This window comes from Lagenorhynchus albirostris, chromosome 2, assembly GCF_949774975.1.
Source record: "Lagenorhynchus albirostris chromosome 2, mLagAlb1.1, whole genome shotgun sequence".
Classification (NCBI taxonomy): Eukaryota; Metazoa; Chordata; class Mammalia; order Artiodactyla; family Delphinidae; genus Lagenorhynchus; species Lagenorhynchus albirostris.
Genome location: NC_083096.1, coordinates 166,581,428 through 166,604,113, shown reverse-complemented (window position 1 = coordinate 166,604,113; position 22,686 = coordinate 166,581,428). Strand labels below are relative to the sequence as shown.

Sequence of the window (22,686 nt, the reverse complement as noted above, 5' to 3'; positions counted from 1 at the left end):
GCGCTGCGGAAAGTACCCACAGCTGGCGCCCGGAGCATGCGCAGAGACGTCGGCGCGGTGGGCGTGGCTCTCTCTGACCCTCCCTCAGCGAGTCCTACTCTCTCCGCGCACCGCTCCCTCCGCCCCTTCTCCGCATGCGCCACCGAGCTCCTGGGGCGGTGCTGCTCAATCCGGGTATCCGGCGGCCTGTGGCAGTTTTGTTTTCTTGGCTGGAACTGGGAAAGTGAGGCGGCCCGGCGCGGCGCGACACCGGGCTCTGGACCGACTGCACGCGCGGGGCTGGACGTAAGTGCCAGGCAGGAGTGGGGGAAGGGGAGGAACTGCCGCAGGCCGGATGAGGCCGGGACCTAGGAGTGTCTGCCCGGCTGATGCTGCCTGAGTCGTTGGGTCCACCCTCTGGGAAGCTGCAGGCTCAGGCTGTGTCTTGCTGGCCACTTCCTGGCCACTTCCTGCTGACTCGTGTCCGGCCGGCGGCGGGAGAGGACGACCGCCTCCGCAGTCCGGACAGCGCCCTTCCCGACACGTCACAGGATCCCTGAAACTCAGCATGCCCCCCTACTTTAGAGCTGCAGAAACTGACACCCCGGAAGGAGTGTAAACCGGCTGGTTCCCTGGGCGAGGGAGATGGACGAACCACAAGAGCTAGAACTAGTTTCCACATCTTCCCAGTCGCAGGCCACTCTCTACACCTCAGATTCCCAGAATCTGGAGGGCGGAGTTTGGGCACGAGTTGTGCGGGTAATAAACCAAAGAAAAATAGATTCGGGGCGGCGTCATTGGGATGAACCGAAAACAACATACTGGCTTGCCGTTCCTCCCAGGGAAGAATAAAACGAGTGAATTTTCAAAATTGGACTTGTCCTAAAGGCATATTAGCACTAGGTATAATCACGGTTTTAAATTTAATTTTTATAAGGGAGTTTCCAACTGGATTCATTGCTCTTTTTTAGGATATGTTTTTGAACAACCATGGTTGCTGGCTACAGAGTAGCTTCATGGACAGGTTAAGATTCACTGTAGGAGTTTGGATGTTTGCTTGATTATTAACAATTTACACTTAATGCAGGCTTTTTCATATTCTGAAATAGAGATCCTATGGATGTGTATCAGACCAGGTTTGTATGGCCCAGCTCTAAGGAATGTTTTATGTAAGTGTCGTCTATGGTAACTTATCCATGGTAATATAGCAGTGCGTTTTCTTTCTTTCTTTCCTTTCTTACCTTCCTTCTTTCTTTAATTTCTTCCTTCCTTTCTTTTTTTTTCTTTCTTTTTTTATGGTCTGAATTAACATTGACTTCAATTTTGTGCTTTCTTTTGGCTGGAAAACATGTTAGTGTCAGAGATAGAGCTTACTAAAATGAAATGGGTGTTCTTTACATAGAAATGACGCCAACAGACAGACATGGAAAAGGAAAAAACAATGAAGTGAAGGGACGTGAGGCGGGTGCAGTGTTTAATTTCTTAATCTGAGTGTGAAGAAACATGTTCTATGACAAAATGTGTAAATTGTTAAGAGAAATATTTTTCATCTGAGTCCATGCTTTAACTCAGAACCAAAGTTTTATCACTTGTCTCTGCTATGCTAGTGCTGCTGGACTGTAAATATCTAAGTCACATAATAACTTAGTTTGGAATTAATAATCAGTATAAAATTTTTTCAATATTGGGATGCCCGCTTTTGTTTACATTGTTTAAAATATACCAAAACCATCTTTTAAATTAAAAAAAAAGAAACTTAAATGAGTCCACATTTTGTTTTCCAAAGTTATGTGGAAATTCATCAAAACCTAAATCAAATATTCTGAAGTATATGTAGCCAGATAAAGTATTTGTAAAGTATTTGTAACTTCGCTTTTATTAAATTAATCAGGAAAATCGTTGGGAGATAGGATTAGGTTTAGGAGATACTCTGGGTTTTGGGGAAGTGACCCTTTTCAGAGCCGGCAAAAACTGTTAATTATTTTCTAGAAACATAAGTCAGCTTAGAAGCAAGTCAATAGAAGTACTTTAGTTGGTTTTGTTTGTTTGTTTGTTTTTTCAAGTGACCTGAAAAAAATGTCTGGATTTCTAGAAGGCTTGAGATGCTCAGAATGCATTGATTGGGGGGAAAAGCGCAATACTATTGCTTCCATTGCTGCTGGTATCCTAGTAAGTGTCCTTGATAATTTGGGCCTTCATTATTTTGGTGTGTTTGTTTTTTATGTATTTAAAGCTCTGTGTGATGTCTTTAAGTAAGTGCTATTTATTTTATCTTTGCTACTGAATTTTTAAAAATAAATGTTGATATTATGTTTTATTTATGAGAGGGTTTAGTTATTCCATCTAAAGAGTTGACATTATGGCTTGAAATTTGATTAGATTATTTTACTTTAACTGCATGAAAAAATTGTATAGTAAGACAGTATATTTTATACACTTACTCATAGCATGGATTATGCTTCCTCTTAATGAGTACATTAAGTTACTAAGAAGTGTTTAAGAAACAATCAGGTCAAAACCATTCAAGAGATATGATTGCATTTCTCCATGATCCAGCGTTAACTTTCTTCTCAATCTCATTAGAGAATAGAAAGAAAGAACTCATAAAAATATATTGCTTAGAAGTAATTTATAGTATAAAATTCTTATTTACATTACAGATCCTTCAAGGTATCTGATATTTGTTTTGTCCTCTAATGTTGTCATATGCTCTAAACAGTGAATTTTAAACAAACAAAACTCTAAATATATCCTCTTTGCCTAGTCTCTGACAGTTATAATCTATGAAAAATAATTATCCTTTATTTTTCCAAAGTAATGTCAAAATATAAAACTACTATAGAAATTCTGCTCTTAAAAAAAAAAGCTTTGAATTTTAATCTATGAAGAAAATATCTTGAATACATTGAGCTAAGGGTGAAAAAAAACAGTGAAAGAGTACTTGCACTAGCTAGTAAAAAAGTCATTAATGGAGTATGAATCTGTCTGTAACCTGATAAAAATAATTTGATTAGCCGAAAATAGTTATTTTAAAATGATTCCCTGAAGATGGCAATTTTGAGAGCGAACTAGGTCAGGATTGCAAGTGGGGATAGAGAAGGGGGTTACTTTCCAAACCTTCTAAGCTACTTGTCAGTATTTGCTTAATATCATCTTATTGTAAGTTTCTGCTCAGGTGATTAAAAAATATTTGTGCAGTTTTAATGTTTTTTCATTATATGTTTGCCCTTGATAGTGTCCAGAACCAAATGCAATTAAAATAAATTATAATTTGGTATTTAAATTGAATTTAGCATAATCTCTGAAACCATCTGTAGACTGCACTATAGTTCATCAAAAGGGAAAGCAGTACTGCATAGCCATTGTTTATTTCACAACACCAAGAGGCTAGCTAAAATTCTATCAACGATAATTATTCCCTATATTATTTTGAATACTTTTTTTTCATTTTCAATAATATCTTCCTGGAGGCTTATAATATATCGGCAACAGGCCACTCCTCCTGTCAGCTGGAGGCTGAATCACTTTTTTCCTTTCTCCTGCCGTGAAATATTGTAACTTCTAGTTCACAAAATTAGATTACAGACTTTAATATGACAACATAAAATAATGACTAAAGTAGACTTAGAAAAGAAGTGTTAATAAATAATAATTGCTGTGGGACTTTAGGGTATCTAATCTTTCATCAGCTATTAAGCCATGTACTAATTATATGCAAGAAACTGCTGGAACATTTAAGAAAATTTTGGACTTTATTAGAAAGGATCTGTTCACTTAGATTCTTTGCTTGATTTCTTGCTTTCTTTGCTGGAAAGCAAGATTCCTTGCATTCTTTTTATCCAGTAAGATATGAAATAACTGTAATTTCTCCTTTTTGTGGTTTGTTTGTTTTAGTTTTTTACAGGCTGGTGGATTATCATAGATGCAGCTGTCATTTATCCCAGTATGGACGAGTTCAACCACTCCTACCATGCCTGTGGTGTTATAGCAACCATAGCCTTCCTAATGTAAGTGTCATTGTTAGTGACACGACTTACAGATTGTCACAAAAGAAAAATGTTTTACATACAGTTGAGTAGAGTTAAATTTTTTAAGTGTTAACCAAATTAACATATGGGACATGGTTTAAAAGTCAAATCATAGGGCTTCCCTGGTGGCGCAGTGGTTGAGAGTCCGCCTGCCGATGCAGGGGACACGGGTTCGTGCCCCGGTCCAGGAAGATCCCACGTGCTGCGGAGTGGCTGGGCCCGTGAGCCATGGCCGCTGAGCCTGCGTGTCCGGAGCCTGTGCTCCGCAACGGGAGAGGCCACAACAGTGAGAGGCCCACGTACCGCAACAACGACAACAAAAAAAGTCAAATCATAGAGAAGGACTGTTGAAGAAAAGCAGGAGGCTTCTTTTCTTCCTTCCACCTCTCCTCTCCCACTTCTGTCTCCCAGCTTCTGTCAGCTATCCTTTTATTTCTAGGCTGTCAGTGTTTATAACTTTACTTTCACGTCAGAAACCATATACTTTGTCTAAGAGTTTGTTTATTCATTCATCCAACAAATATTTATTAAGCTTTTATATTCCCAGGCTCTGCTCTAGGTACAGTAAATACAGTATGTAAAACAGGAAAATCCATGCCTTTATGGAATTTATACCTTAATGAGTGAGGCAGATTGTAACTAAAGAGAAGTAAATTAAATATACAGCATGTAAGATAATGATAAGTGCTAGAGAGAAAAGCAGAGGTGGGGATATGAGATGTCAGCAGAGGGTGCAGAAATTTTACGTAGAGTCAAGGAAGTCCTTATTGGAAGGTGATTTTTAAGTACAGATTTGAAGAAGTGAAGGACCCGGTCATGGAGATACGTAGGAGAGGATCATTCCAGACAGACGGAAGAGCAAGCACAAAGGCTGTATGGCAAGGCGACCAGCATGGCTGGAGTAAAGGGTCAAGGTCATAAAAGCCAGAGAAGACTGCGGAACTGTCCAGACTGAGGAGACTAAAGAGACAGGAGAACAAAATGTCCCTCATGGTTCTGGACCGGATCCTTTTACTATTTAGAGCATTATTGGGACAACCGGGGAACTTGGATGAGGTGTGATGGTTAACTAATGGGAATGGATCATTGTTAATTTCCCGATCTTGATGGTTGTATTGTTCGGTAGAACTGTCTCATTTATAGGAAATACATACAAATTTCTGGGGTTATGGGTCATCGTGTTGGCAAGTTTCAAATGTTTCAGGAAAACAGATTTATTTGAACTATACTTGGGACTTTTCTATAAGTTTGAGATATGTATAAAACCGGTAATACCAGAGAACAAAAAGAGGTTGTTCATTCGAGGATGTGCCTAGTGGTGAAGACTGATGAGGCAGGGTCATGGCTGTCCCACAGAGAGCTATGAAGTGTATTCAGGTGGCTCAGCAAGGAAAAAGCAGAGCCAATAGCCACTAGCCCAAGAACATCTGCATTGATTAAAAATATGAAACTTGTTTTAAAATGTATTTGTTTTATGTACCAAATAACTTACAAGAGATCACTGAAAATAATTAAGAGTATTTTGATCATTCTTTTTAAAACTTAGATTTGAATGAATAAATTAAGACTTTATGTTGTTGTGAAAAAATTAGGGTTCATGTATTCAGCACCTACTATGTGCCAATCCCTGTGCTAGGCACTGAGACTAAAAGTGAGAAATAAGATAGACACAGCCCCTGTGCCTTTCTAGCAGTAGACACTCACACATACACAGTTAAAGGGAGATACACACACACATACACACATATATAGTTTTCTAACTTCTTAACTTGATGTCTTGTGAACAGTTTCCCATGATATTTTAAAATTTTCAGAGGATACTTCTAAAGAAAGCAAGGCTATCTCAATTTAGTATTCTGTGAAAGTCAGCAAAAGACTTCTTATGTCTGGAACGTGTAACAGGGATTGAGAAAACAAGATTTTACCACTTGCACCTCTTCATGTTGAGTATGTCTGATGTGTACAAATGGAAAACTAGATAGGACCAAGCTAAAGATCCTTCCAATCTTAGCAAGATATAATTTTGAGAATTTCACTCTCAAATTTTAACAAGCATCAGAATCACCTGAAGGATTTGTTAAAATTCAGATTGCTGGGGCCCATACCCAGAGTTTCTGCTTCAGTAAATTTGGGGTGGAGCCGGGGAATTTTCTTTCTAAAGAATTCCCCGGTGATGCTGATTCTGCTGGTCTGGGGACTATGGCCACTGCTTTACAGGATATCTGGTTGAGGGGATTTGCCTAAGGTGTATAAACCCATTACTCAAGACTTATGAAGACTTACCTTAAATTTGCAGAACTCTAGTTTATTGTACCTGGTAATTTGATGTCATGGATAATTTCCTGTTAAGAGTCAGAGACCCTGATCTCTTGGTTTTATTGTATTCACACAGGATTAATGCAGTATCGAATGGACAAGTGCGAGGTGATAGTTACAGTGAAGGTTGCCTGGGTCAAACAGGTAAATAGGTGCAAACAACATCTTACTATACACCCTTAAAATGAGAATTATGCATGGGCCACTTGTCTGCCTCCTTCAGATCAGAGATAGGTTATAGGTTCCAAGGAGAGGTTATAGGTTCCAAGGCCTAAGGTAAAAGTCGCATTTGATCAAAGATTGCCGAATAGTATTTTTAAATATATGCACAGTTTTGAATATATAACCCTGTGCAATAATATGTGGATATAAATGTATACAGAGTACAGTAAAGAACAGTATATAATAAAGAATACATGTGCAAAATAGAATTTCTGCTACTTGAGGCTGTACCGGGACTTCCCGAATGGTCCAGTGGTTAAGACTTGGCGCTCCCAATGCAGGGGGCCTGGGTTGGATCCCTGGTCAGGGAACCAGAGCCCACATGCCGCAACTAAAGATCCTGCACGTTGCAACAAAGATCCCACACACAGCAATGCAGATTCCGCGTGCCACAACTAAGACCCAGCGCAGCCAAATTAATTAATTAATTATTATTATTTTTTTAAGAAGCTATACCATATAAATTATTTTCTTCCCTTTTTTGCCAACCTTACTTGATTGAATTAGCATTTTGAAATAGCTTAGAGTCATAGTTTTTTGGTGTGTTTTAAAATACACAACATAAAATTTACCATCTTAACTATTTTTAAGTATACAGTTCAGTAGTAGGTGCATTCATTTTTGTTGTGCAACTCTTTTAATCTTGCAAAACTGAATAGAATAATAGAATTTTAGTGCTTAGATTCACCCAGGCCTGCCCTGCTCAACTAAGGAATTCATATCCCCTGAACCCCATGGCCATGTACCCAAGGTAGGCAGAATACAGGATATGTGTAGCACAGATTCCTATAGGGTGCAATTTAGTCAGAGATTTGAGGGGACAGATATTTATTGAGCAGTTTAAATGGTGAAATATTATATCCATACAAAAATAAACCTGGATATAGGCAAATTTCAGGTGACTCTTTTTTTCTTTCCCTAATGAAACAGGAGAAACTGCAGTAGTCAGCTCTGGTCTATGCTTTCAGACTCTCCTTTGGTTCACTCTCTTTGTAGATCAACTTAAGTAGAAAAGATACAGAAATACCGGTATACCACAACCTTCTAAACTCTAAACAAAGAGATGAACGTTAGCAGTTAGTGTTGGTAATAATAAGCCAATAATAGCTTGAGCTAAGACTAGATGGAGTATGGCAATCACATCCATAAATAAAATTTGTTAGCTAGCACAGCTTTGGGGGTCCCGAGCTAGTGGTATTTGTTTTAGTATCTCATCTATGAGTAACAGCTTATTTCAGAACTATTTTATGTTTTGGGTATGAAATCAGAAATTTATAACATTCTATTTGCTGTGCTTTATTGAGCAGGGCAGTGTTTTTATTAAAATGTATTTGTGCTAATTAAACAAACTCATCTCAGTATTCATTTTAGGCCATCTAATGACTCCATTTATTTCATATCAAATCTTCAGAAATATTGTATAATGTGATTTATAAGTTGGTTGTCTTTCTCTGTTAACATAATTTTAATGCAGCTTAGTCCTAAGTGCCAGCCACACTAAATTTGAATTTGCTTTGCTGCCTGACTTGCCTGAAAGGGAAATATGGTAGTGTTTAGGTTCATATATCACTGAAAATGAATTTTTGGTTAAGTATACCTATGTTATTGTTTGAAAGTTCTCTTGGAGGACTTTAAACTTTGGAGCACAATTTCTAAAAATACTTGGAGAATGAGCTTCTAAATACGGTGAAACATATTTCATGAGATTTCTATAGGAAGGGAGAGTAAAGTTTTTCTCAGTGTCATAGTTGGGGAAAGTAAGCATAGGCACTTAGAACATACAGACCAACCAACCAACAGGAAAAGAGCCAACGTCCACACTGATGATACTCAGCACATTTTTCACTGTTCTTGCTTTAGACTTTAATGGCAACTACACATTTTTTTCCTCTTTGGGTTTTTGTCTTCTCTTTGAAAAGTTAATTGAACTGACTGCTGCCATTTGAGAAACAATTCTGGTAAAATATTATTTTCCTTAAGGTGCTCGCATTTGGCTGTTCATTGGTTTCATGTTGGCCTTTGGCTCTCTGATCGCATCTATGTGGATTCTTTTTGGAGGGTATGTTGCTAAAGGTAAGAGAAAACGCAGTTTTTATTTTACTTCAATGGAATACTGAAATTTTGTGTTAAAGTTGGTTTGTTTTAGAATAAAGCTTTCTTCATACTAACAAGGCATTTGTGCCTGGGAACTCTCCTCCCCCATCTGTATTTGTTTTGTTTGTTTGCTATGTTTTTAGTGTGCCTTTCTTCTGTATTTTCTAATCTAGAGCCTGGAAGGAATGGGACACAGCTCTATACCTTGTTTCTCTTTGGCTTCCAAAAACCTCAAAAGCAGAGCACATATGTTGTCCAGCTACTTGGCAAGTTTTGACTTGCTGAATAATATCCAGGCAAAGCTCTAACATCCTAGAATTGAAATTTATTGAGCTAAAGCTCCCTGATAATATGATAGCATCTTCTTTTAGACAGAAAAGCAAATTAACATTTAAGGTGTATCTGCTATATAAGGCCAGTTTAAGGCAAGCTAGGAAAAGACCTGCTTTTGGGTCCCTGGCTGAAATTTTGCCTTGAGGGACCCCAGAAAAACATGAAATCCATTTAATGTTCTGAGTAAAATTGATGATGCTTATCATAGTAAAAATATAATATTAATGATTTGCCAAACTAGACCAGCAGAGATCTAAGCCAGCTCATATTTTAACATTTTATTTCTTTGAATAAAATGTAATTCTTGGATTGAAATCATTGGTTTCCTGATTTTTTATTAAAATTGTTTTAATCTTACAGATAGGAATGATAGGCAATTTTAAATATTTATATATTTTTCTTTTATTTATATAATTTATTATAAAACCATGTTACTAAAAATGTAGAAAAGAAAGAAAAAAACTATAATAATCTTTCTACTCTTAAATATTTTGGTATATTTCCTTTGGTATCTTGCATTTTTTAAGTAGTTATAATCATAGTATAAATATAATGTTGAACCTAGCCTTTTGCATTTAACATGATATCATAAATAGTTTTCTTGCTGCTATAAAATCTATCACCATCATATTTTAGAAACAAAAATGTTACTTTTTTATCATGTGAAGTGCATAATTCTTTCTCGTTGTAGAAAATTGAGAATATAAAAGAGCTCAGGGCTTCCCTGGTGGCGCAGTGGTTGAGAGTCCGCCTGCCGATGCAGGGGACGCAGGTTCGTGCCCTGGTCTGGGAAGATCCCACATGCCGCGGAGCGGCTGGGCCCGTGGGCCGTGGCCGCTGAGCCTGCGCGCCCGGGGCCTGTGCTCCGCAGCGGGAGAGGCCGCAGCGTTGAGAGGCCCGCATGCCGCCAAAAAAAGCTCAAAAAGGAAACTAAAATTACTGATAATTCTTCTTTCCTAGATACAACTATTAATACAGAGCCCCTTTTTGTAGGAATGTGTTCATCTCATAGACTTTTAAGTTATTTTCCTAAAGGCTTCTGAAGCCAGGTTATGCTTTGAGAATTATTAGCAGCAGATCTGGAATTTTATAAAGTTGCCTTTATATAGGATCTTTATGAGTCATTCTAGTGTCAATAGTTGTTTAATGTGGAATATTTAATGTGGCCTTCTAGTAGAGAAGGCCTGTACAAACCAGTGGCTATGGTAATCAGATTAATTTAAAACTATTATGACAAAAAGTTGCTATTCATCTATTCATCATGCCTCAGTTTGTCAATTAGGCAGTGATGATTAACAGTTCCAATAGTAGAAATTTATGAGAATTTCAACTCAGTCGAGGATAAAATGGGGACAAAATTGTCCTCTGGCAGTCTTGCCCATCTTAGTTAGGGGCGGCTTTCTCCATCCAGGTGTTTAAGCCCAAAACCTGGGTGGTTAAGGCCTGTCAAGGATGACACCTCTTTCTCTCACATCCCACACACCCCAGTCCATCAGCAAATCCTGTTGATTCTGCTATTTAAAAAAGTGGTCTTGCATCTGACCACTTTTTACCTTCTCCATGGCTCCCACCCTGGTTCAATCCATTATAGTCTGTGGCCTGATTTCTTAAAATAGCCGCCTCACTGGTTTCTGTTTCTCCCCTTCCTCCCTTTAGTCTACTGTCAGCACAGCAACCAGCAGGATCCTATTGAAATATGTCAGCTCAGGTCACTTTTCTGCTCAAAACCCTCCAATGGCTTTTCCTCTCACCCAGAGTGAAAATCAAAGTCCTCACCATTACTGCAAGGCTCTAGAGGATCTGTACCTCCCAGCCTGCCCCTCGTACTTCTCTGATCTGTCTCCTGCTTTTCTCTCTTTGGCCCACGTGACCATTCCTCTAATGTACCAGACCACTACCACTCCAGGGCTTTTGCACTTGTTGTTCTGCTGCTTCTGCATGGCTCCTGCCCCCACTTCCTTCTTCGTGTCCTTATGCCAGTGTCACCTTCTCATGTGGTTTTTCTGGCCACCTGTATAAAATATCATCATTCACTACATTTCCTATACCTTTCCTGCTTTTGCTCCTTATTTATTCTTGGTATTCTCTAGCTCCGTGAAGACAGACACTTTGCCTGTTTTATGTACTGCAGTATCCGCAGCACGCTGAACAGTGCTGGCACGTAATATGTACTCAGTATTTGTTAAATAAATGAAGGAGGCTACCAGCGCTACACTGTCGTATGTATTATGTCATTTAATGCCCACACCAAGCATAGTTACCAGAAAAATCAATTATGTTAGGCAGGAAAACATATTCACCAGTTTATCAGAAACAATGTGTTGAGATCATAAACCTCTAAATGTTACAATTACTTTTACAGAAAAAGCCATAGTATACCCTGGAATTGCTGTATTTTTCCAAAATGCCTTCATCTTTTTTGGGTAAGTTTGTTTTGCATTCTTCATCCTATCTTTTTTTTAAATTATGGTTTATTTTATGTCATTTACTATATTTAGTTGCTTAATTTCCCCATCTAATGCCCCTTCCCCATGTTAGTGTCATAAAATACGAAGAACGAGACTGAGAAAGATATTTGTACTACATGGGTTGGCTTGCTGCCCACCTTGGGAACATACATCGATTTTTTAAATCGCCACCACCTCCCCTTTAACGAAGAACTGTGATTTTTGTAGATTTAGTTACGTAACACTGGCACTGTTCATTTAAAAATCTGTATCTCTAACGGTTGCTTTTAATGAAAGCCTGCTTAAAATCATTTCTTCTTAAAATTTTGTTTCTGAATGCATTTTATGGTTCTTACTATCCTTGGTGTCACAAGAATTTGTGACATTTGAGAGGTAGAGGAAAAGCCCTGACCTTTTTTTATCCTTCTGATGCAATGACAAATTAAAAGATTGCTAAGACCTTAATACTTTTATCACTAGTCTTTTCTAATGTTCATTCTTTCCTGGACACTTAGGGCCTGCTCTTTCCCCTATCCCTGGCCTCCCACTCAACCCCTCCCCCCCAAAACAACAACAACAACAAAAACTTCTCTTTATCCTGTGTATCAGGAGCTCTTAACTTCCTTTCCATGGGTAGGCTTCTAAAGATTGGAAACCACCAGGTGTTTCTGTATGCAAGACATTGGTTTTTCTGCTTGTTTCTGGGAAGAGAGTCTGTGGCTTTCATCAGATTTTCAAAGATGTCCTTAATCCAAAAAAGGTTTTTAAAAAAACCTTTATATTCTGTATCTTCTTTATATGCTGTATATTCTAGGACAGTCTATTCTAGGACTTTTCCTTCCCTGTCCCTTCCCACCCACCTCCTAAAAGGAAATAGATGCCCCATATCTACTTGAACCACTCATGAAATGCTAACAGTTGCCCTTTAATAATAGTCAGCAGTTGGTATTCACACTTTTTCCATTCTACCACAAAGCATTTTTGCCATTTTATAAAATCAGTTTAGAAATAAGAAAAATGTGAACTTAAATGTGGCAAGATCCACAGCCTCTTCGGGGCATACCTTGCATCTTGAGACTAGTGGAAAAAACCCAAAGGGTTTTTTAAAAATGTTAGGCCAGGGCTTCCCTGGTGGCGCAGTGGTTGGGAGTCTGCCTGCCGATGCAGGGGACGCGGGTTTGTGTCCTGGTCCAGGAAGATCCCACATGCCGCGGAGCAGCTGGGCCCGTGAGCCATGGCTACTGAGCCTGCGCGTCCGGAGCCTGTGCTCCGCAACGGGAGAGGCCACAACAGTGAGAGGCCCGCGTACCGCAAAAAAAAAAAAAAAAAAAAAAAGGGCCATTGATTTTTGTGCAGAAAATAATAATGATCAAAGTTTATTGAGCACTTTTTATGGGCAAGGCATCATCTTAGTGTTACATGTGTGCTCTCAGTTAATCCCCAACACAACTCGGAAAGTGGCTCCATTATTATCACCATTTTATATGTGAGAAACAGGCACAGAGCTCATGTTTGAGATCATGTGGCTGAAATTCAGGCTATCTGACTTCAAAGTTCAGTCTCCAGCTACTATGAGGGTGAAATTTGAAATTTGGAATGAATTTAATTGACATTTTCTCCTTTTGCTGAATCTTCAACCAGTTGCTTAGTATAACACTGTACTTGAAAAATACAAAGTGAACAAACCTCACTCTGCAGGTTATGCAAATTTGGTAAATATGGGTAAGTTTGTTATTTTATAGGGTAATATAGCATGTGTTTATGAGAGGGACAGTGTTGATATTTATGATTTCTTTTCCTTTCAAGCTGCAATGCTAAGGCTTGGGCATCTTTAAAGAAGGACCAGGCACCCTGAGCTCACTACTCCAGTATCTCCACAGGGTTAGAGGTGCTCGGGGGAATTCAGTGCCCCACAACTTCAGCCAAAGGAAGGCAGTGTAACAGGGTCAGAGGCAGGGGTTAGAAAAGCTTCAGGACGGAGTGGTAGGGAGGGGATTTACGAGAACCAGCCAAGGAAGGGCAAACAGCAGCCTTCTTTATTTTAATCATTATTTTCTCTGGCAGAGGTAGAGGATAAAGTAAGTTCCACCTTGAGATGCTGGTTTTGGCAGAGAAGTTACTCTGTCACAGCAGGGAGGAACCAGAGAATTGAGAGAAGATTTGTGGGAAACTTTTATCTTTTCCAATGAGGGAAGAAACATGTTAAGTTCATATAGTAGTTAGCACATTTCACAAAACCTTGGAAACCGATCAATGACTTGTCATTGTCTCAAATTAGTTATAATAAATTACTTTTCTATGCAACGAGTTTGGTTAATTTCTCATTTACTACTATTCTATCTATTAAGTCTAAAAACTAATTTGGTTTTGTGAAAATACTGTAAGCAAATCGAAATTAAATTCAACTAATAGACACCATTGTTAGAATAGTTGTAGCAGATTGCCTACCATTTTGATTTATAACAGAACAATTCTCAGCAACACTTAGAAATTACTGTTTCAGAAACAGATGTCAGTACCAAAGGTGACCATCTGACAATGTAGGAGGGACTGGCTCTTGCCCAAGAAACTATTGAGATTATAGTTTACATCTGGTGACTAGTGTGCTGAAGTTACCACATCTCTTTTAAGCTCTCTGGAGAGTAGGGTCCCTAATACCCAACTTTGGTTTTTCTTTCTTTGCAGCAATAGGTTTGATATTACTTGGAAGAGCAGAGATCAAATCACTTTTTGGAGGTTTATGAAATCCTTTATAAAGAGAAATTCATATACTTCCAAGAGAGGTATAGATGACTTTCTGGTTGCACTTTTTTTTTCCTGGTTGCATTTTTGTTTTCATCAAAAAACACTCAGGTGTTTACCTTTGTAAAGGCCTATGAAACCTGTTTTTTTAATTTTTTGGCCGTGCTGCTAGGCTTGCGGGATCTTAGTTCCCCCACCAGGGATCGAACCTGGGCCCCCTGCAGTGGTAGCGCAGAGTCCTAACCACTGGAGCGCCAGGGAATTCCCTATGAAGCCTGTTTTAAATCAACCATTTTGATTGAGGGTTTAACCTTGAGTATACACTGGAGATTGGAAAACAGATATGAAAACCAGCAGATGTCATTGAAGCGTCCACTCCTCTCTTCATTTCTCCCTTGCACTTACTGCCCACATCCAAGCCCTGATGATGAGTCTGCTTCTGAATTGTCTTAAACCTGTTCTCTTTTTGTCTATTTCCATTGTTATGTTTGGTCGTCCTTATCCCTTCCTGAGCACTTCACGTCCTTGACTGATACCTCTCTTGGATCCAGTTTTCCTATGTCAGGTTTCCTTCTAAAACAAAGCTCTAAGCCTGTCATGTCCTGTTTTAAAATTTTTCAAAACTCGGAGCTGTCTACAGAAGAGGTCACCACTAATGACCATCCAACAAATTCTGCCCACAATTCTGTTTTACTTAACCTATACAGTATTTTTTGTTTTATTGAGCTGACATTTAAATATCAAGAGATTTCATCAAAAATTGGAATTTGGGGCCTGTCTTGAAAAACTAGAGGATCTGACAACCCTGGGCCCTGCTCAGCAACAATCTGCTGGAGCTAAAGTTGTTTCTTTTAATGGGGGATGCATCTCTGCATAATCCCATCTCATGCATTGCCTGGGCCCGAGTACCAGCTGCCCCTTTAGTAGATCACAGGTTGGTGCCTGCCCCCTTGACTCATCTCAGGCACCGAAGGCCCCTGTGGGCAATTTGCCACCCTGGTCAGTTGGCTTACCAAATCCGGCCACTGCCGTTCCTCATCCTCCTTGATTCTTCAACTATACTCGCCATATTGGACTCTCCGCTGCTTTACTACACCACAGATATTTATATTGAGATATATATATGTGTGTGTGTATACATATGCATATAATTCCACTCTGCCCTCTTAAACTGAAGCCTTGAAGACAACTATAGATACTTCCCAAACTAAAACCTAGAGTGTAAGCTCTGTGAGGGCATTTCCTGACACATCCATCTCCTGGGCTTGTCCTGAGGCCCCATGGTCTTGTATTCCTCTTTGCCTTTTGATCTACTTTTCCTTTTCCTCTCCCTGAAATATCTTCCTTCATCATCCCACTAGCTCCTGTTCCTCCCAACCTCCCATTCAAACTCCTGCTTATCCTTCAAAACTCATCTAATATTACTTCCTCTGTAAATCCTTTTCTAACATATTCAGGCAAAATAAATTCCCATATGTTCTCTGCTCCCTTAACATGTGCTATATATGTGTCTCCCCACCCCCACCCCCTATACTACCACATTGTGTCATCAAGAACATGAGCAACTTGAAAGCAGGGACTGTATCTTTACTTTTATAGTCCTAGCTTCTAGCACCTAGCACCTCGACTTAAAAAAGGCTTGTTGGCCGGGGGAAAATGGCAGCAGCCGTGTGGCTGACAGGGTCTTGGTGCTCTGGCCGGGTGTCAGGCCTTTGCCTCTGAGCCGAGTTCAGGACATTGGTCCACCAGAGACCTCCCAGCTCCACATGATATCAAACGGCGAGAGCTTTCCCAGAGATCTCCATCTCGACGCTAAGACCCAGCTCCACTCAAGGACCAGCAAGCTACAGTGCTGGACATTCCATGGCAAACAACTAGCAAGACAGGAACACAAACCCACCCATTAGTAGAGAAGCTGCCTAAAATCATAATAAGGTCACAGACACCCCAAAACACACCACTGGACGTGGTGCTGCCCACCAGAAAGACAAGATCCAGCCTCATCCACCAGAACACAGGCACCAGTCCCCTCCACCAGGAAGCCTACACAACCACTGAACCAACCTTAGCCACTGGGGGCAGAGACCAAAAACAACAGGAACTATAAACCCGCAGCGTGCAAAAAGGAGACCCCAAACACAGTAAGTTAAACAAAATGAGAAGACAGAGAAACACACAGCAAATGAAGGAGCAAGGTAAAAACCCACCAGACCAAACAAATGAAGAGGAAATAGGCAGTCTACCTGAAAAAGTATTCAGAGCAATGATAGTAAAGATGATCCAAAATCTTGGAAATACAAGAAATGTTTAACAAGGACCTAGAAGAACTAAAGAGCAAACAGTGATGAACAACACAAGAAATGAAATTAAAAATTCTCTAGAAGGAATCAATAGAATAACTGAGGCAGAAGAATGGTTAAGTGACCTGGAAGATAAAATAGTGGAAATAACTACCACAGAGCAGAATAAAGAAAAAAGAATGAAAAGAATTGAAGACAGTCTCAGAGACCTCTGGGACAACATTAAACACACCAACATTCAAATTACGGAGGTCCCAGAAGAAGAAGAGAAAAAGAAAGGGACTGAGAAAATATTTGAAGAGATTATAGTTGAAAACTCCCCTAGTATGGGAAAGGAAATAGTTAAGTCCAGGAAGTAAAGAGAGTCCCATACAGGATAAATCCAAGGAGAAACACGCTGACACATAGTAATCAAATATCAAAAATTAAATACAAAGAAAAAATACTAAAAGCAGCAAGGGAAAAACAACAAATAACATACAAGGGAATCCCCATAATGTTAACAGCTGATCTTTCAGCAGAAACTCCGCAAGCCAGAAGGGAGTGGCAGGACATATTTAAAGTGATGAAAGGAAAAAAACTACAACCAAGATTACTCTACCCCAAAAAAAAAAAAAAAAAAAAGATTACTCTACCCAGCAAGGATCTCATTCAGATTTGATGGAGAAATTAAAACCTTTACAGACAAGCAAAAGCTAAGAGAATTCAGCACCACCAAACCAGCTTTACAATAAATGCTAAAGGATCTTCTCTAGGCAGGAAACACAAGAGAAGGAAAAGACCTACAATAACAAACCCAAATCAATTAAGAAAATGGTAATAGGAACATACATATCGATAATTACCTTAAATGTAAATGGATTAAAAGCTCCAGCCAAAAGACATAGACTGACTGAATGGATAACAAAAACAAGACCCGTATATATGCTGTCTACAAGAGACCCACTTCAGACCTAGGGACACATACAGATTGAAAGTGAGGGGATGGAAAAAGATACTCCCTGCAAATGGAAATCAAAAGAAAGCTGGAGTAGCAATTCTCATACTAGACAAAATAGACTTTAAAGACAATTACAAGAGACAAAGAAGGACACTACATAATGACCAAGGGATCAATCCAAGAAGAAGATGTAACAATTGTAAATATTTATGCACCCAACATAGGAGCACCTTAATACATAAGGCAAATGCTAACAGCCATAAAAGGGGAAATCGACAGTAACACAATCATAGTAGGGGACTTTAACACCCCACTTTCACCAATGGACAGATCATCCAAAATGAAAATAAATAAGGAAACACAAGATTTAAATGATACATTAAATAAGATGGACTTAATTGGTATTTATAGGACATTACATCCAAGAACAACAGAATACACTTTTCTCAAGTGCTCATGGAACATTCTCCAGGATAGACCATATCTTGGGTCACAAATCAAGCCTTGGTAAATTTAAGCAAATTGAAATTGTATCAAGTATCTTTTCTGACCACAACGCTATGAGACTAGATATCAATTACAGGAAAAAATCTATAAAAAATACAAACACATGGAGTGTAAGCAATACACTACTAAATAACCAAGAGATCTCTGAAGAAATCAAAGAGGAAATCAAAAAATACCTAGAGGGCTTCCCTGGTGGCGCAGTGGTTGAGAGTCCACCTGCCAATGCAGGGGACACGGGTTCGTGCCCCGGTCCGGGAAGATCCCACATGCCGCGGAGCGGCTGGGCCCCTGAGCCATGGCCACTGAGCCTGCGCGTCTGGAGCCTGTGCTCTGCAACGGGAGAGGCCACAACAGTGAGAGGCCCGCATACCGCCAAAAAAAAAAAAATACCTAGAAACAAATGACAATGAAAACACGACAACCTGGGCTTCCCTGGTGGTGCAGTGGTTGAGAGTCCGCCTGCGGATGCAGGGGACACAGGTTCGTGCCCCGGTCCGGGAAGATCCCACATGCAGCGGAGCGGCTGGGCCGGTGAGCCATGGCTGCTGAGCCTGCGCATCCGGAGCCTGTGCTCCACAGCAGGAGAGGCCACAACAGTGAGAGGCCCACGTATCACAAAAAAACAAACAGAAAAACATGCCCAAAACTTATGGGATGCAGCAAAAGCAGTTCTAAGAGGGAAGTTTATAGGAACACAATCCTACCTCAAGAAACAAGAAACATCTCGATTAAACAACCTAACCTTATACCTAAAGCAATTAGAGAAAGAAGAACAAAAACCCCCCAAAGTTAGCAGAATGAAAGAAATCATAAAGATCAGATCAGAAATAAATGAAAAAGAAATGAAGGAAACAATAGCAAAGATCAATGAAACTAAAAGCTGGTTCTTTGAGAAGATACACAAAATTGATAAACCATTAGCCAGACTCATCAAGAAAAAAAGGGAGAAGACAAATCAATAGAATTAGAAATGAAAAAGGAGAAGTAACAACTGACACTGCAGAAATACACAGGATCATGAGCGATTACTACAAGCAACTCTATGCCAATAAAATGGACAACCTGGAAGAAATGGACAAATTCTTAGAAAAGCACAACCTGCCGAGACTGAACCAGGAAGAAATAGAAAATATAAACAGACCAATCACAAACACTAAAATTGAAATTGTGATTTAAAATCTTCCAACAAACAAAAGCCCAGGACCAGATGGCTTCACAGGCGAATTCTATCAAACATTTAGAGAAGAGCTAACACCTATCCTTCTCAAACTCTTCCAAAATATAGCAGAGGGAGGAACACTCCCAAACTCATTTTATGAGGCCACTATCACCCTGATACCAAAACCAGACAAAGATGTCACAAAGAAAGAAAACTACAGGCCAGTATCACTGATGAACATAGATGCAAAAATCCTCAAAAAAATATTTCTCCATAGAAGATATACAGATTGTCAATAAACACATGAAAGGATGCTGAACATGACTAATTATTAGAGAAATGCAAATCAAAACTACAATGAGGTATCACCTCACACCAGTCAGAATGGCCATCATCACAAAATCTACAAACAATGTTGGAGAGGGTGTGGAGAAAAGGGAACCCTCTTGCACTGTTGGTGGGAATGTAAATTGATACAGCCACTATGGAAGAACAGTATGGAGGTTCCTTAAAAAACTAAAAATAGAACTACCATATGACCCAGCAATCCCGCTACTGGGCATATACCCTGAGAAACCATAATTCAAAAAGATACATGTACAATAATGTTCATTGCAGCACTATTTGCAATAGCCAGGACATGGAAGCAACCTAAGTGTCCATCAACAGATGAATGGATAAAGAAGATGTGGCACATATTACAATGGAATATTACTCAGCCATAAAATGAAATGAAATTGAGTTATTTGTAGTGAGGTGGATGGACCTAGAGACTGTCATACAGAGTGAAGTAAGTCAGAAAGAGAAAGACAAATACCGTATGCTAACACATATATATGCATGGAATCTAAAAAAAAAAAAAAGATTCTGAAGAACCTAGGGGCAGGACAGGAATAAAGACTCAAATGTAGAGAATGGACTTGAGGATCTGGAGAGGGGGAAGGCCAAGTTGGGACAAAGTGAGAGAGTGGCACGGACATATATACACTACCAAATGTGAAATAGATAGCTAGTGGGAAGCAACCACATAGCACAGGGAGATCAGCTCGGTGCTTTGTGATGACCTAGAGGGGTGGGATAGGGAGGGTGGGAGGGAGACGCAAGAGGGAGGAGATATGGGGATATATGTATATGTATAGCTGATTCACTTTTTTATAAAGCAGAAACTAACACACCATTGTAAAGCAATTATACTCCAATAAAGATGTTAAAAGAAAAAAAGGCTTGTTGAATGAATTAGATAAAATCAGACATATAATGGTTACATGCTAAACATTGGTTAACTTTTTAGGAGGGACATATGTCTCCACACTTAGAAGTTAAGGATGCAGGGAAGCTACTGGTAAATAGCACAGCTGAGCACAGTGAAAGAATTTACTACCTTAGAATGATCAGTTTCTGTTCTGATACATCCCATGAGTTTTTTCCATACAACTCATCAATTATTCTTTATTGTTAGTTTCCCACGATTCTAAATCTCACACAGTCTTTCTTTTACCAAACTCAGCTAGTCATATGATGTTTCTTATTTTATTCACAGAGGACTCATTTTTAAGTTTGGCCGCACTGAAGACTTGTGGCAGTGAAAACATCTGATTTATTACTGCAGAGAAGTCCTGCATGGGTTTGGTTTTTATTTTCACTGCTCACTCCCAGTCTTTTGTAATGCCATTTTCTAAACTTCTTTCTGAGTGTAGTCTCAACTTAAATTTGTATAATACTAAAATCATGAGAACTCCCTATTTAAACAACAGCAGCAAAATCTATTGTGGTATGCATTTGATTAACTTGTAAAATGTTAAAAATATTTCATATGAGAAATTTTTATTATGTTTTATCATGGTATAATTTGTAAAAATAAAAATAAATCACAAAAGAAATTATGGAAGCATCTTATATGAGTATTTGTCATATCCAAGGTGCAAAACTGCAGTTAAAGTTCTCTGAAGATTTAATGTGTTTATTTAAATGTGGCCTCTTCTGTGTCAAATGTTAAATGAAATATAAACATATTGTTGTTTTTAAAAAACTATTCAGCGGTCAGAATTATTTCTCAGTATACTTTGCGTTTGGTTTATATGGTTTTGGCAAAAATTCTGTAAATATTTCAGTGTAAGTAACCATTGAGCATCTCCCAAGGGATGAGTGAACATGTTGAAAGAGAGTAGCCCCACAATCCTGCCTCCAGTCTCCTCAAAAGTGTCCCTTCAGTGGTAGTGATTGGGGGGGGGAAGGGGGTGAGTAATAACTCAGCTGTGGTACCTGGTCCTGGTGGGACGCTGACAATCACTCCACAGCCACCATGGAAGGAAAGAGGAAGAGGATAGGGACTTGACACTGGTCTTTACTCACATGACTAATTCTGTTGTTGGTTTGATAATAAATTGGATTCCGTTTCATTGTATCTCTGTACTGGACCACTAAGCTCAAGATAGACCAGCAGGGTCAATTATAATGACAAATGTTAACTACTGGGAATTCTTAGTCTGTTCCTCTTTGGAATTCTGTTATCCCCCAGGCTCCCCACTTTGGCAAAATGGGAATTTTTTTTTTTCTTTAATAAACTAGCTAACTGTGGGATACATATTCTTCAGAACTAAAGCTTGAAATGTTTTCTTTCATAAAACTTGCTACAATTAGCCATTCATTAAATGCCAAATATCACTTAGATTTAAATTGTGGTCCTTTTTTTAGTATTTATTTATTTTTATTTGTTTGTTGATTTATATTTTTAATTTATTATTTATTTAATTTAGTTTATTTATTTAATTAATTTAATTTATTATTTATTTATTTAGCTGCATCTTCGTTGCGGCACGCGGGATCTTCATTGCAGTGCGCGAGCTCTCTAGTTGAGGCACGCGAGCTCAGTAGTTGTGGTGCACGGGCTTAGTTACCCCGTGGCATGTGGGAATCTTCCCTGACCAGGGATCGAACCCTCGTCCCCCGCATTGGAAGGCGGATTCTTTACCACTGGACCACCAGGGAAGTCCCAGTGGTCCCCTTTCTATGTCAGCCATCGTTTTCTCCCAGTGTGTACAATTTGAATGTTGCCTGGTCATCAGCTATTCAAAGAAACGGCTGTGTTGTTCTCATCTCACAGCAAATCACTCCTGGTGAGGTTTTAGATCCACAGGATGTGAGAAGTGGAGGCGATCTTAGGGGTTGAAGTTCACCTTCTCTTCTTACAGATAAGGGAACCCGGACCATGGCAATTTAAATGATTTCCTCAAGGTCACAGAACTAGCTTTTAAATCTTGAGGCAGTGTATCTCCACCTTTGACCACGAATGTCTTCCCCACAGTTAAATTCAGGATATGCTCAGGGAGTAGGAACTCCTCGTAAAACCACTGGAATAAAAGCACAGTGTCTGCAAGGGCTAAATCTAAGTGAGTTCTTAGTTTTCCCCTGTTTTGTATCATCTGCTTTGCTGATGTAGATGAGTTAACTGATAGCTTAATACTTTACTAAGCGCAAGAAAGGATCTAAATTGTCAATAAAATTGAACCAAAACCTTAATTTTGTGAACTGTGTGTCTGCACCCAAGAAAATAATGATACCATTATCTTTCATGAAACCAAACATAATTATTTAAAATTATTATAAAATTATCCCTTAT

General features: G+C 39.2%; 1 protein-coding gene across 7 annotated transcripts; it reads left to right on the top strand.

The window, feature by feature from the left end:
- The first annotated feature begins 36 nt into the window (after nucleotides 1-36).
- TMEM50A (transmembrane protein 50A) lies at nucleotides 37-22,586 on the top strand. Of its 7 annotated transcripts, none has more exons than XM_060141028.1 (7): nucleotides 151-285; nucleotides 2,043-2,148; nucleotides 3,874-3,986; nucleotides 6,400-6,467; nucleotides 8,526-8,618; nucleotides 11,335-11,395; nucleotides 21,866-22,586. In XM_060141028.1, the coding sequence occupies exons 2-7, from the start codon at nucleotides 2,056-2,058 to the stop codon at nucleotides 21,921-21,923; spliced, it is 486 nt and encodes a 161-aa protein (XP_059997011.1). In that variant the 5' UTR covers nucleotides 151-285; nucleotides 2,043-2,055; the 3' UTR covers nucleotides 21,924-22,586. The 7 variants fall into 7 exon arrangements, with proteins under 7 accessions (XP_059997007.1, XP_059997011.1, XP_059997009.1 ...); XM_060141026.1 differs by lacking the exon at nucleotides 151-285 and adding an exon at nucleotides 386-594; XM_060141030.1 differs by lacking the exon at nucleotides 151-285 and adding an exon at nucleotides 615-738.
- Nucleotides 22,587-22,686: the final 100 nt, after the last annotated feature.